We start from the raw sequence: 15191 nt of genomic DNA, 5'->3' as shown, positions 1-15191 counted from the left end.
CACAAATGTTTTTCCATTACTTTCTTGGCCCAGGAAACCTTTTAAAATGCTAGGTTGGATAAAATAGCATCTACCCAACAGGAAATAATGGATTGATTCATTAAAACTAATAATTTAGAATTGGGATCCCCAACCTTCACCTAGCCCTAATGAATCTTTGGAGTGTGTCCCATTTTCCTGGGAACCAGGGCTTCTGTGATTTATTTCTGTGAGAGAACAGAGGGCGTTGATATTTTTATGTATTTTTTTATTGATCAAAGTGGTACTGAGCACAACTGACTCTAGGCGTAAGGGGTCATTAAAGGACCTTCCAGATACTCTGGGAAAAGATCTGAAGAATAAGCCGGGCCAGAATAGTCAGTGAGGCAATGCCAGCTTGTCACAGCCTGTTGGCTCATTTCTTACAACATTTATGGATGGGAAACTTATTCCTGCCTATTTCTAAGGAGGGTCAGCAGTGGCAAGTGTTTTGCAATAGTATTATGGGGTACAGCAGACTCCCTTGGTGCTCTGCCAGTGTTTACCATTCCCATATAGGACTGAGGGTGTAGCTCAGTGGTTCCGCTGCCTGCCTCCCAAGCACAAGGACCCGAGTTCGTTCCCTGGTACCAAAAAAAAAAAAAAAAAACCAAACAACTCTCCATATATACCCACAGTTCTTACTGGAAGCACCAATAACTATCTGCCTGGGGAGATTTTGGCCACCAAACATCAGCCATGGTAGATGGTTAGATGTGCATTAGCACCCCTAGGGGACACTCCTCAGCTAGTGATGTGCTAGAGTTGGTGGGTGAATAACTTATCATCCCTTGGGTGGGACACTTCTGAATGGTTGTATCTACAATAGTCTTGGGTGTCCAGAAGACTGCCTATAGCAGTGATCAGGTCATTATTGTGCATAAGGGTATTTATCTTCCCTTTCGTGTCTCATGGCCCTGTTACTGGTGCAACTTCCAAATAAATGGCAATGGTTCATATCCAATTTCTAGTCTGAAGGTCTGTTTCTGGAGAAATGCAAAGTAAGATAATGATTAGAATTCATATAGCACTTACTATTTGCCATTTGCTGTTCTAAGCACCTTTATTACCTTATTTAATTCTCATAATAACCCTATGAAACAAGTAAAATTATTTTCCCTATTTCACAAAGGAGGATCTGGAAGCACAAAAACTTTAAATAATTTGCTTATGGTCATGCAGCTAATAAATGTGGGAACCAGAACTTGACCAACAGGCAGTCTGACTCTATTATCTGTGCATTTAACAACTACCCTATATGATAGCTCTGTGTTGCCCAGTAGAGTAGCCACTAACCACATGTAGCTACTTTTAGATTAATCAAAACTAAATAAAATGAAAAATCTGGTTCTGTAGTTGCCTAGCTATATCTCACATTGTCAAGAGTAACACGTGGCTAGTGACTTTTATATTGGACCATGCTGATAGAGAACATTTCCATGATTGAACACAGTTCTACTGGGCAGCACTTTTATGCAAGTTCCTCTTTTAAACCTACTGTCTACAACAAAGTTCTATAAAATCCATAGAAAGGCAGAAAGAAGCCATAGAAACACTCACCTATCTAGAAATCTCCTTCATAAAGGTCATAGTTGAGAGCTAGAGAAGAAAGGAAAATCTTCTTTGTGGCCACTATAAGTCAACACATTACGGCTCTTTCATATTACTTACAGGAGAGACATTCAAACCACTCCCTTATGCCTTCTTGCTCCTGTTTGGCTCCAGCCAGTTCTACTGGGTTTGCTTCTGTTGTTTTCTCAATGGCATGCATTAGGAAGTGAAAATTCAGGTAGGTTGGGTCTAGAGTTAGTGGCAAATACATTAACAGTGACAAGAAGAGACTATTCAAGGTCAAAAACAGGATCTTGAGATCCTATGAGGAAGGAACAAAAACGATGGGCCAAAGCTCAAAAGCACAACAGCTGGGGGCCTGCAGATGTGGATCCAAACAGCCTGGCCAACTCAGGTCCTTACTGAGGACACAGTATTGTGACTGACATTCTACGTTCTATGGTAGATGGCTCTGAGTCATCCTGAGAAGTTTAAGAGGAGAGTGTAATGCATTTTAAGAGACTTTTCATCCATAGAGTCCTTTAAAAAGGTGTGTTTTCCATTTAAAGTGTGTTTCAGTTATCTCAGAATTTACCTTAGCAGAAACTCTCATTGTCTGGGAGCACAGAAAGGTGATTTTCCTCTACCCTTACAAGGAAGTTTTAAGGATGTGCATTTCTTCCTCCTTTGCAGCGTGGAACAATGCTGTCAGACAGGGAGAGTAAATCTGGTTCTTGTGAGTATGAGCCAGAGAGAATTTTAATCATTTCAGAGGAATCTAAACTGAGTAATTCCTGACGTCACTTCACTGATACTGTCCACCTCTCAGAGTGACGAGCTTGGGTCTGGGCCACCATGGTTTTCTCATTCTTTGGCAGGCACAGACAATTCTAAAAATATTCTCTAGAAGGAACTTCTGCAGTTTTGATGTTGGCATCTTTGTTTCTCTTCGCTTGGGGAGAGCAGCCTGCTTGCAATGGACAGTGGCAATCAGTTGAGAAAGAGTTCCTAGGGATTGAGTCTAATTTGAGGGCTCTGTGAAGACTGTCTGTATTCTCCACCCGCAGGACAGTCTTCTTTTCTGGTTTGACAGAAGGGAAGGCAGTGTAAAGATGCATATTTCTAGTAGAAACTCTAGTTTAGAAGGAAAGACATCAAGAATCAAGGACCCTAGAAAAGTTCAGGGTTTTGATTGGTTCCTCTGTTGGTAGAGTTATAGGATGGGCTGAAATGAAGAGTGATTGTAAGCCTTTAAGAGGTGGCTAATTAGACTCAGTGTTTTCTTCTAATTTCTACAGGGTTCCCCCAAGCTGTGTCCCTCCAAAACTGGGTTCCCCTCCAAAACCTGGTGGATTACCACAGATAGAAAACTAGGCAGTTGACACTCATCAGTTTATATTCCATTTCAACCTCTATCCTGCTGCCCCAGGCAGGCAACTGGAGGACTCAGGGCAAACAAGAAGCCTAAAGAAAAGACTTACAGCTACTGTTAGTTTAGTAGGGTTCTCCCCCACAAATGACAAAGTTTCTTCCTTTCTGATCACTCTATATTCAGGCCTTTATGTGTACACTCTGTCTCCTTCCGATTAGCACTTTATTTCTGCCTTCTTGAATACAAATCAGCAGCCAACAAGAACTAGAAATGTGAAGATTGCTTCTAGTGTGAAAAGAACAGAAGAAATAACCTGTATCAAATAGCCTTAGAGCTAGAAGATGCTGTACTCACTAAATAAAAACATAAAACACAAAAAGTAGCATTCAGAGAATGAAATAAAAGCTCTTGATAACTGAATATATGACAAAATAACTTAAAAAACCTAACTTTGAAAAAAAAACTCCCAGAAAGTTGAATATCAACAAAATGAGAACATAAAATTATTGAAGAAAGAGAGCAAGAAAATTTCCCTGCACTGAAAGGACATGAAATTTCAGATTTTAAATACTTCCTAAGGAATCAAAAACAATAAATAGAAACAGTCCCTATCAAGGCATATCTTCATGAAATTTGGTGAGAAAAGAGAACTAGAGAGTCTCTAACAAAAGCAAGGAAAGACAAACAGGAAGAATGAATGAATGAATAAGAGAAGTGGGAAATACTTTCAAAATTCAGAGTGAAGATGATTTCTGATCTAAAATTCTTCCAAGAAAAGCTGTTCATGATGTAACGGTGAATATGTTTCACCAAAGTTAGGAAGTAAATAATCAGTGAGGAACAGGGAAGATCCAAGAAAATGAATAAATAGGTGATAGGCAGAAAGAAAACCAGATAAATGAAAAGAGGGAATACTAGCGCAAAAGAAAACACACATGCAAGGAAATATAATCAAAGTATATAGCTCAGCTAAGGATAAAATTTATATGGTCTTCATGGTGTAAACCCTATCCATTTGACAAAGAAATAGATGCCAGGACATGATTAGGGTAGGAAAACATTGGATATTAAGATATTTTGGGAGAAGAGGTGATAATTAGGACCCATGTTAAGTCTCTCACTGAAATATAAGCCACAGGAGAGAAGAGTTTTGTTTTATTTTCTGTGAACTCTTAGTGCTCTAGAACAATGCCTGGTATGTACATAGTAGGTCTTCAGTAAATACATAATTGAATGAATGAAACTTTCTCCTGTGGAACATTTCTTCTGGGAAATTTGTTAAGAGAGCATTAAAATCAATAAAAATAAACTTCAAAAGCTGTGATACATGGAGCCAGTTTCTCTCTAAAACTTAAATACTGTCTTCAGAATCTAAAAGTAACGATATAAACTGTTTAAGCTGAACATCAGAATGTTTAAGAGATGATTTAAATGCCGCGAATATTCCTAGGAAACTATTCTCTCTGAATCTGTGTGCTAGTAAGGTTGATTAGAGATGCCTTGAAGCTCAGAGCAGTTGCAGGGAAATCAAGGTACAATTTTCTCAATTTAGGAAGAAAATTTGTCTTATTGAATTTTCTTCGTCTTCGCCCATTAATAGAATACAAGGATAGGCTGAGGCGGCTTCCCCCAGCGGGTGGACTCCAGAGGAGAACCCTTCAGCATTTCTTACACTGGATTCCACAAAGTCTATCCCAGGACACGGATTCCTTTTATTGAATAAACAGAGGTGCTCATTCGGACCAAAGATATGTCTTCCAACTCACCAGATCTAAACTGGGTCTACCCCAATTCAACTGGCTGCAATTTACTGTCTGATTCTCAGGACGATGAATCTATCTGAACTGTTTATTCAGCTCCTTGATCCTTCTGCCTTCACCGAATGAACATTTGTTGTGTACCTACCATGCACCACGCAGACCCCAGCAGGGGAAGATTAGATCGAAAAATCATGAATGTTTAGAGCTAAAACAGCCGGTTCTATGGAGCACCCAAGAAGATAGCCGAGTATACTTGCTGTTGTCTTGCTGGCCCTTGTAGAAACTACTACCTCTCCATCCCAGATAGTTCTGTGCGGTGTCGTGGGCCACGGAGGCTTCCGTAGAGCACCAGAGCAGCCTGGGACCCTGCCTCCTGGTGCCAGGACAGCGTTTATCCCAACACCAGCAAAGTCCTAGCGTCGCAGACCAGTCTTGAAACTCGGTCCAGCTTGGCTTTCCAGTATCCAGGCCCGACAGCTCAAAGTTCTCTCAAGTTAAAATTTTGGGGCCAAACACCAATGAGGACCCCTCCTTCGCTCCCAAGCTGCCTGGGGCTCTTAAGCGGAGGCGTCTAGAAGTCAGGGTGGATCTTGGCTTCTACGCGCGCTCCTCTCTCCCAGCCACGGTGGCCTAGAGCTCTGTGGATAAGTGGCCCGTCAGGAGCTACTGGGCTACCAGCTCTGCTGGATCTCTAAGACTGGGCAGTGGTCAGGAAGAGGCGTGTGTGCGTGTGCGTGTGCGCGCGCGCACGCGCTGAGGGCGGAGGCCTCAGGCAGGTAGCGCCTCCCAACTTTGCCTTTCCAGTCAGCAGCCCCTCTCCTGGGCCAGAATCGGGAAGAGGGTCACAGACGTCCCTCTGCTATTTGCAGGGCTTTAGTGGGATGGATGGTCCTCAAGTACAGGCCGCCGTGGCTCAGCCTCCCTGCGTGCACTCAGTGCCCCCGATTGCAGCCGGGAGGGAGAGTTACCCGGGGTGGCGGTCAGGAATTTTTGGGTGTTCACTGGAATTTCGATTACTAGGGTACTAGAGGCCAACTTGTCACGGAAAAATGACCCAGAGGACCTAGACAGACATCCCCTGAGCTCTTTTCTGACTGGCAGAAACAGCACGAGCCTCGGGCATCCCTGAGCTTCGCCTGCGGTCCCGGACCCCAACCGCTGCGCTTTCGGATCGCCAGGATGGGGCACAGGAGCGCCCGCGGGTACATTTGGGGTGCTGTTGCCAAAGGCGCAGAGAAAGTGTGAAGCCCGGGGAATTGGGGGAGGGTCCCCTCTTTCTCCTCCTCCATACCCCTTTAGCCAGAATGGAAATCTTTCCCCCTCACCCCGCGTGTGGAGAAGGGCCAGCATCTACTCCAAGAAAAAGGGGAGATGCCGAATCCGCATGTGTGGATGGATGGATGGACGTTTGCAGTTGTGCGTATTTGGGGAACAATGTGTACCCGTCTGTGTAAAACGTGCCTGTTTCTGAAAGCAGAAACACCGGGCTGCTTTCTGGTCTTGGCCAGGTTGCACTGGATTAGTGCGCCCGGGTCTTTCGTGGGAAGCCGGTGCCGGCGAAGGTGCGGCGCGCGCAGGGGGCTTCAGGAGACTCGGTGTGAGCCGCACTCGCAGAGCGTGTATTCCGGTCCAGGTACGCGAGAGCGTGCTGCGCGCCCCGCGGTGAGCCAGCGCTGGCCAAGACGAGGTCTAGTCCCGCAGGCTGCACCCTGGGCGGTAGAGCGCTTTCCCCTCAGCCAGGAGGTGCCGGCCCCTTGCTTGGTAGCTCTTGGGAGTTTCAGCAAAGTGGGGCTGGGAAGGAGAGAGAGAGAGCGGCCTGGACCCAGATCGTCCGAGCCCAGCGACCTTGCCCAACAGGCGCGGGGAGGCTGTACAGGCCGCCTTCCTTGCTGCCGTGTGAGGTCCGGGGTGGGCGGAGGATTCTGAACGCACAGCTTGGGGCGGGGGGGGGGGTATCCCAGGAGGCGCTAAGAGAATGTTCAAGGCTCCTTTCCCTACCGCCTGCCTGTTTCAGCGGAGATCCTTTTAGAACCCAGGACTACTGTTCTGTCTTCCCGGGGGTCCAGGTGGGGTCCCCTGTGGGCGTGGCAGTAGGAGATGCATCCAGGAAGTGAGGAGCTCTGGCAGCTCACAGTACATGACGTCACACTCCCCAATTTGCCCCCACACTGTGGAAGTACCCGCTCTTTCAGGCCCTTCAGTTCCCGGCCATGACCTCAATGCAAATGACAAGCGGGAGCGGAAGGTCCCATCTCCGGAGAACTTGGTGGGTAGCTAGAGCTATGACATAATGAGAGCTCCGTCGGTTCTCTGATTGGCTGGTCTTGGGCACTTTGGATTGGCGGAGCCGGCCGCGCCCCCCTCCCCCCGGGGGTATCTGGAATAAGAGCCCGAGTCTTGGGGAGGAGCCCGCAGCAGGAGTCGCGCTCTTGGCGGGTGGACTCGCAGCTCGCGCTGCTCTGAAACTCGTGTCACCAGGTGAGGAATTCCCACTCTGTTCCCGCGGATGACCTTCTTCTCTTCCATCCCTCAGCGGTCATTTCCGCCTCCCTACGGGACCCCAGGGGTCCCAGCTCTCTTTCTAGCTGGGGCGAGGGCGGTCGGGGCTCTCCTGGTATTTTCTCCTCACCGAAGCGAGTGGAATCCGGGGACCGAAGGGCTCGGGGGCGCTGGGAGCTGGGCGAGTCCAGGTGGGCGTGTCCGTGGCACCTGCCTTGGGGCGGGTCGGTGCCCAGTATTTGGTTCCCGGGACTGTGGAGCCCTGGGGTTTCCTCTGAGGCGTCTTCCGCCCGCCAGCCTGCGAGTGGCCTACCGCAGCGGGCTCACCTAGAAGTGCGGGCTCCCAGCACCTGCTGCCAAAATGTGCACCTGTGCTCCCGAACATCTGTAACTGGCAATTTAAAAATGTTTCCAAGGGCCGGGGATTTAGCTCAGTGGTTAAGCCGCCTGCCTCCCAAGCTCAAGGTCCCGAGTTCGATCCCCGGTACAAAAAAAAAAAGTCTCCAAATCTGAGTCGTGGATTTGAGACCTTAGCGCTCCTTTCCAACATACCGTTCCAGCACCCTCCCTTCCCTGCATTGGCGCCACCGCTAGCAGAGGAAAAGGTGGTGGTAAATTTCTCAGTGAGCAGGCGGACAGAACGAGGGAGCAAGTGTACAGGAGGGTGGGTCAGCTCTAAGTTTCTGCACAGGTCAGGGCAAAAGGTGTGGGTGTGTGCCTGGGGGCGAGTGCTTCTCCCTGTCCCACCGCAGACTCTGCCCCTCCTGCTTCCCCACACCTGTTTCTCCTCCACCGAGACATGCACTGCAGTGTACCTTGAGATTCGCCGTAGCCCTTCTGGCAAATGAAGGTACAGAGCGACCAGAAGGTCAAGCAACTTGCCCGAATCACAAGGCAGTGGAGGTGCAGGCAGGACTAGAAGCTAGGTCTGTGGTCCTGATGCGGTGATTCTTCATTCTCCCTTTACAGAGAGGCGTCATGGGCTTCCGGAAATTCTCCCGCATCCTGGCTTTCAGCATCTTGGTCCTGTGCCAGGCCGGCAGCCTCCGGGCAGCATCTTCCAGGTGAGGCAGCCAGAAGCCACTGGCTTCCCGGGTCAGACAGCTCTGTGCCTCTGGAGTCACGTGTAGCTCTTGGTGAATCCACGTCCTTGGGACACTGGCCTCATGCCCTCTCCCGAGGGAGTTGGGGCAGCCACATCCTCAAGGGAAGAAGCAGGAACCAGAAAGCCTGGCTGCTTCTAGGGAGAAGGAGCCAGGGTCTCAGAGCCCACACCCAGTTTGCTTTCCCCTACCAGGCAGGACTTGGAGAGCAGCCCAGTCCTGGTCGCGCTAGGTGAAGAGGAAGCGCGCCTCCTGCTGGCAGCACTGGTGCAGGACTACCTGCAGATGAAGGCCAGTGAGCTGGAGCAGGAGCAGGAGACAGAGGGCTCCAGGTAAGGCTCCCACCTGGCCCTGACTTACCCAGGAGGATCAAGCTCAGAGAGTCAGGAAAAACCTTTCCGAGAGGCCAGCAGGCCATCCTTATTCACCATGACCTGGGGCCTAGCTATTCTCAGCTTTTGTGCAAGACAGAGGTCCTGGTGAAGCTGGAGGGGCTGTGGTTAGACACATTAAAAAGACAGCTTTCTGAAAGTTATTGGGGAAGGAAATGAGGAGGTGTGGGAGCGCTCTGGGAGTTGGTCTTGCAGTACTGGGGAGACATCACAGCATTGGATGAATTAGTGGTAAATGTGAAGCCAGAGGATGGACTCTGTATCTCAGGAAGTTTTAGGAATTTCATCTGTTATTTTTCACTTGCACAGAGTTTTCATTTCACACTTGCAAGACTAAGAGAAAGCCCTTGCAGGGGATTGGGGATAGGTAGGGAAGTGCCTGAGACAGGGAGGTGTGCATGTTGTCACAGGCCCAGGGAGAGTGTGTACCCTGAGCCTGGGAGAGAGACCAGCCCTGGGCTGGCCCCAGCTCTGCCCAGATAGAGGCACAAGTTGACCTGGATCCACCCTGAGAGCCCCCTGTCAAGCATGAAGGACTGAACCACGTGTGGAATGTCAGAGAAGATCACCCTTACCACTGCCCTGGCCCAGGCACCTCTGAGCCCTCCTGACGGAGGATGTGTGAGCTGCCCTCCTGCCTGTGCCTCCTCCCTTACCTAAAGGGTTCCTGCCTGGTCTAACCTGCTGACCGCCCATGGGGGCAGTGCATGGCACTGCCTGTGGATGGCACTGTCTGGCATGTCTTTTCCCTGCAGCCTGGACAGCCCCAGATCTAAGTGGTGTGGCAACCCGAGTACCTGTGTGCTGGGTTCATACTGGCATGATTCACATTTTTCTGGCATCAGCTTCAGGCCTGAAACACCTTCCAGGAAGAGAGATATAGCCAACATCTTGCAGAGGGACCACTACTTCACTTTGGGGTGCCTCAGGATGCTTTCTGATTTCCTTTCTTGCTTCCCTTATGAACTTGATGCATGTGGTATTGGTAGCTTTGCTTATGACTGAGACTGTTGAGGACCCAAGGATGGAAAAGGAGATAGCAGAACTCAGATGAGACCAGGATAAGAGACAAAGCCCTCAGAGGATTTCATGGCAAAGGTTTCCAATTCCTGCTTCTGGATGCACTAAAATAAGTACATCCATCATGCTTCACCATTTGATGAATGAATCTATTTTTCTAAAAGGACATGAGTTGTGGTGGCCCTTGCTCTGGGCCACACCCAAGAGTTGTGAATATCTAGTGCCTATGCTCAGAAGTAGGCAGCTGGATATAGGGCTGGTGGATGGTGTTCTCTGTGACCTAGCTCAGGCACCAAGAACAGTGTGCTAAGTAAGAGCAGGTAAGTACTTCTGGGAGAAGCTGCAAGCCCCATTCTCTGAGCTTCTTCCAGGTAAGACTTTAGGTGGGATTTCATTTTCATATGGAAAATTATTTTTGTTGCTGATTATGGTAGGAGTATGATTTCATTATATGCCTTGTGTGTTCTGGTGTGGGACTGGGCCTTGCCACCTATTCCTTCTTGAATGATAGATGCAGGGTTTCAGCATGTGCTCCATGGTTCAGGACTGTTGTTTGGTGATGGGTTTTGGGCAGAGCTCCTAGCAAAGGCTGCCAGGCATTTCCCCTAACAGATTTGATAATTGTACTTAGAAGAAACACTTATTGTTAAGTGGTGTGTTGAAAGAGCTGCAGCTCTGTTTATGATGGCCCCAGGGGGAAGGTTCCTCTTCCAACTTCTGATAGACAGGCCTTCTCTCCTTTCTCCATCCTGCATATCAGTGTCACTGCCCAGAAGAGAGCCTGCAACACCGCCACCTGTGTGACCCAACGGCTGGCAGGCTTGCTGAGCAGATCAGGGGGTGTGGTGAAGGACAACTTCGTGCCCACCAATGTAGGCTCCAAAGCCTTTGGCCGGCGCCGCAGGGACCTTCAGGCCTGAGCAGCTAAATGGTCCCAGGAAACAGGTGACTGCCTGCTACTATGGGATGGGACGGGAGGGTTTTAGAAGTTAAGATCCACATTTTGAAACCTGCTGACCCTGGTAGATTCTTGAGGTCTCCTCTCTGATTCCATTCTTCCTTGTGAAGTAGTGAGTTCCATCTAGAACATCAATGCTAGGATAGGCTTCAGGGACACAGTGTCATTTTTTCTGAGAAGAGAAATGAAGAGAATGCTGGCTGGATTCAGAAGACAGAGGCCTACAAAACTTAACCCGGGCCACTCCTCCCCAGTGAGCCTATCACAAAGAAATCCACCCTGCTTACTGTCCACAGATGCAGACCAGAGAGTGGTCATCATATTACCAGCAATATTTACAGTCACAGTTGAATTGTTTTCTCTTCATTTGGCCTACAAGCCTGTTTACATTGCTTATCCATAATTCATAAATGCTACTTAGTGAAAAAGTACTTCTGTGAGTGTTCTCTTCAGTGAAACTTATGATTATTCACCTCTTGTCCTCCTATTCTTTTTGTCCTCTTCTTTTCATCACTTTCTCATCTTCCTCTTCTTTCTTTTTCCTCTCTATCTTTCTCTTCTTTTTTCCTCATCCCAGGTTACCATGAAGCTGAACTCACCACTTCTATTAATTCCCGTTGACAGCAACTTGGTGAGAAGGCCCCATGGAAGATAACCATGTTTGCATCCTAATAGATACTGAAAAAAGCACCTTTGTCACTTGAAAGAAATGAAGCTGAATGCAAAATAAGCTAATTCCATATTTATTGTGCATCATTTTTATTCTACGTCCAGTAAATGTGATGGCATCTCCCATTGGCTTATCTGGTAGTAAACTGGTTCACTGAGAGCCATCCTGTTAATCATGGCAGCTCTGCCAAACCTTAAGCAGACATGAAATCACTGCCTCTTGCAGCCTCTGGGAACACATGGTAATGGTATTGCTGTGCCTTGTCTAAGAACATGACTGTACAATTTGTTTAAGGAAATGTCATTATTGTGCCATTTGTGAACTTCATCAAGATTAAAAACATATTTTCGATACATTTGTTTCAGCTTGTTTTTCTATGTAATATAGTAGTAGTACTACTACTTAATAGTTTTGAGTACTTACTGTGGGCCAGATGATGTTTTAAGTTGGTGCTTTATACCTGTGAATTCATTTAATCTTCATGACAAAGCCAGGGAAGATATATTATATTTCATTTCCCAGGAAAGGGAGAAGTAAAGTCCAGGGTCACACAAGTAGACAGTAACTGGTCCAGGGGTTGTTGTCAGAGCTTGGAGCTGAAACTGTTACATTGTTGCTTTTTAAAATGGCTCTTGATGTTTTTCAGAGACCATTTTTTTTTTTTTTTTTTGCCTATCTGTCTGCCGTGGTAGACCCTCAGATTTTGTAGACATGGAAAATTTTAAACATACAAACAACCTAGTCTTCTTCTAATTTAATGAATTATTTGTAGCTGTTATTTGACCTCAAGAATGATCAGTGGTCAAGATTGGTATATCTATGTACCATCTCCTTTCCTACTACTAGTGTGATCTTTATCACTACATCAATAAACACTTTATCACGTATTTCTGATGGGAATGACTCTTTTAAACATTACCAAAATCCCATTTAAAATCCAAAATACATAAGCCAACAATAATTTCTTAATTCTTTAATATCACACATCCAGTCTTGGTTCAAATTCCCCAATTATCATATATATTTATGTGTGTATAGTCAAATTTGTATAAAACCTGGGCTCATTTTGGGTCTTCATGTAGCTGCTGGTTGATGTCTAAGGCTCATCTAACCCAGAGATTTCCCTTCCAGGGACTTTTTCCCTTGCAATTTGTTTGTTGGAAAGACTAGGTTATATGCCCAATAATTTCCCACATTTTGGATTCTGATAACTGCGTTGCCGTGGTGGGGTTTAACATGTATTTCCTGAGAGTTGACAGACCTCGGGTGAGTAATGGGGAAGAGAAACAGGAGATGAAGCTGGAGAGGAAATAGGGAGGACAGATCATCTAGGACTTTGCAAGGCACAAGAAAGACTTTGGCTCTCCCAGTCAAGTTCTAGGCAGGATAAAAAGCTATATCAATAATTTTAACAGAAAAGTATTTAATACAAGGGAATGGCTGAATATGTATCAGAGAACTGAAAAGACAGAAGAGAATAGAAGTGGTGCAGTGATAGAAAGTGTAATGGACCAAAGAGAAGAGGTGGCTGATAAGAATCCAGAAATGTGGAGGATTCTCAGGCCACTGAGAAGGAAAGTTGACAGCTGCTGGTGTCCCTGGTGGTGGGAGGGGAGTGCAACAAGGCTGTTTGAGGACAGAGTATGGAAACTGGAAAAGCCTTCAGTGAGAGAGAAAAGCAACTCTGGAGGATGCTGACAGAAACAGAAATCAAAATTGGAAAGCCAGTTCCTTTTCTTCTTTATGCCTTCTGGTCTTCTTTTAGGGTTTTCAATTTGCAGTTTATAGGAAGTTCAGCTGGCAAAGGAAAATGTGGTTTGCAGAGTTGCAACACCAGGATTTTATTAAATGTGTTATTATAGATCTGCTAACAGAGAATCTCATTCTTTTTAGTGTACAGATGTATGAGTTTGGACAAACCTGTCGTGTGCTTGCCATCAAAATAAAGACTTACAACAGGTCCATACTTCCCCACGTCTCCCCAAGACAGCTTCTCTCTTGCTGTCAGTTGCTCTCTCGACCCCCAGTCTCCACTAACAACTGTTATGTTCTCTGTTCCTATGCTTTATCCTCTCCAGAATGCTCTTCAAATGGAATCGGTATGTAGTTTTGAATCTGGCTTCTTCTCTTTAGCATAATGCACTTGAGATTTATCTATATTCTTCCATATATCAATAGTTTGTTTCTTTTTATTGCTGAGTAGTGGACGTTGAGAATCCATAATTTGAAAATCCAAAATCTGCAATGGTCCAAGATTTGAAATGTTTTGAGTGTCAATATGACATTGCAACAGTGGAAAATTCCACACCTGAACTCACGTGATTGGTATTAGTCAAAATGCAGACTCACTAAAAATATTGCATTTTTTAGTGACTAATAGTGAGCATCTTTTCCTGATCTTATTTTCCATCTGTTTATCACTTTTGTTAAAGCACCTGTTCAAAGCTTGCTAAATGTTTAGTGTGTTGGTTGCTTTATCATTGTTGAGTTTTTAGAGTTCTTTATATGTTGTGGATGCAAGATTATTATTAGATAAAAATTTTCAAAATGTGCCCTAATTTGTGGATTATTTTTCATTTCCACAGCACTAGCTTTGATACAATAAGAGTTTTAACTTTTTTTGAAACCCAATTCATCATTTTAAAAAATTTTATGGCTTGTGTCTTTGGTTCATATCTAAGAACTTTTTGCCTAACCCAAGGTCTCAAGGTCACAATGACTTATTCTGTACCTTCTCATTTAAGTCGAAACCCCCTTACCTTATGTGTAGACTCTGTGTGGTGATTTGCTTCTAACAAATAGAATGTGGCAGAGGAGATGGTAGCTGACACCCAGTTAGAATATATAAGGGATTGTGACATCTTCCTTTAATTCTCTTGGGTCACTTGCTCTAGCGGCAGCTGGTTGACTTGCAAGGACCCTCAAACAGCCACATGAGAGGTCTACATAGCAAGGAACTGGCATCATGACAACAGCCATGTATGTGAGGTTATAATTGGGTCTTCTACCCAGTTAAAACTTTGAGGTGATTGCAGCCCAAGTGGACAATTGACTGCAGCCTTTTGACAGACCCTGAGCAAGGACCACCAGCTAGGCCACTTCTAAATTCCTGAAACACAGAAATTGTCAAAAAATTTGTTGTTTTAAGCCACTAGGTTTCAGGGTGATTTATTATGTATCAATAAATGATATAGCCTTTCAACATGATTTTAGCTATACATTTTTTAAAGTCTAATTTCTTTTCTTTTTTTTTTTTGGTACTGGGGATCGAACTTGGGTCCTTGCACTCGCAAGGTAGATGGCAGAACCACTGAGCTAAATCCCCGGCCCCAGCTATACATTTCTTTAACAGCCTTACTTTGTCAGGCAAAGAGCATTACTTTCTATTCCCAATTTGCTGAGTGTTTTGGTTTTGTTTTGTGTTTATCATGGATAAGTATTGAATTTTAAAAAAATTTTTCTGCATTTATTGATATGATCATGTATTTTTCTTCAGCTTGTTAATGTGGTGAACTACTTTAATTGATTTTTAAATTGTTGGAACAACTTTGCATTTCCAGGATAAACTTCCTTTCATTGTCATGTGTTTTTTCTTTTTCTCTATCTCTATAAAAGTGTATTTTATATATATATATACACTATATAACATATATAATATATACACACTATATCAAACAAATCAATGTCATATATCAAGAAGATGCTTGGTAATAAATTTATTGGTGGATTTTTGTTTATGTTTGAGGAGAACTTTAGTTTGTGCTTTTAAAGTTTTTGCTTTGGTGTCAGGTTCTCATACAATTCGTTGTTTCTTCTTCTTTTGTATTTGTAAGTGACCAGTTAAAATT

General features: G+C 45.3%; 1 protein-coding gene across 1 annotated transcript; it reads left to right on the top strand.

Moving 5' to 3' along the window:
* Positions 1-6990: 6990 nt before the first annotated feature.
* Positions 6991-11698, top strand: Calcb (calcitonin related polypeptide beta). The gene is made up of 5 exons (XM_004851474.4): positions 6991-7179; positions 8170-8264; positions 8498-8635; positions 10476-10660; positions 11251-11698. The coding sequence occupies exons 2-4, from the start codon at positions 8179-8181 to the stop codon at positions 10633-10635; spliced, it is 384 nt and encodes a 127-aa protein (XP_004851531.1). The 5' UTR covers positions 6991-7179; positions 8170-8178; the 3' UTR covers positions 10636-10660; positions 11251-11698.
* Positions 11699-15191: the final 3493 nt, after the last annotated feature.

This window comes from Heterocephalus glaber, unplaced genomic scaffold (genome assembly GCF_053883595.1).
Source record: "Heterocephalus glaber isolate CG9 unplaced genomic scaffold, H.glaber_assembly_v1.0 deba00001428, whole genome shotgun sequence".
In the NCBI taxonomy this organism is placed as follows: Eukaryota; Metazoa; Chordata; class Mammalia; order Rodentia; family Bathyergidae; genus Heterocephalus; species Heterocephalus glaber.
This window is presented reverse-complemented; position numbering and strand designations above follow the sequence as displayed.

What these genes read in the sequence shown, in the direction of transcription:
- Calcb (XM_004851474.4), top strand. Translation starts at nt 8,179, where the DNA reads ATGGGCTTCCGGAAATTCTCCCGCATCCTGGCTTTCAGCATCTTGGTC. An exon ending in CTCCGGGCAGCATCTTCCAG is followed by an intron (nt 8,265 to 8,497) that starts GTGAGGCAGCCA and finishes TTCCCCTACCAG; the next exon opens with GCAGGACTTGGAGAGCAGCC. An exon ending in CAGGAGACAGAGGGCTCCAG is followed by an intron (nt 8,636 to 10,475) that starts GTAAGGCTCCCA and finishes CCTGCATATCAG; the next exon opens with TGTCACTGCCCAGAAGAGAG.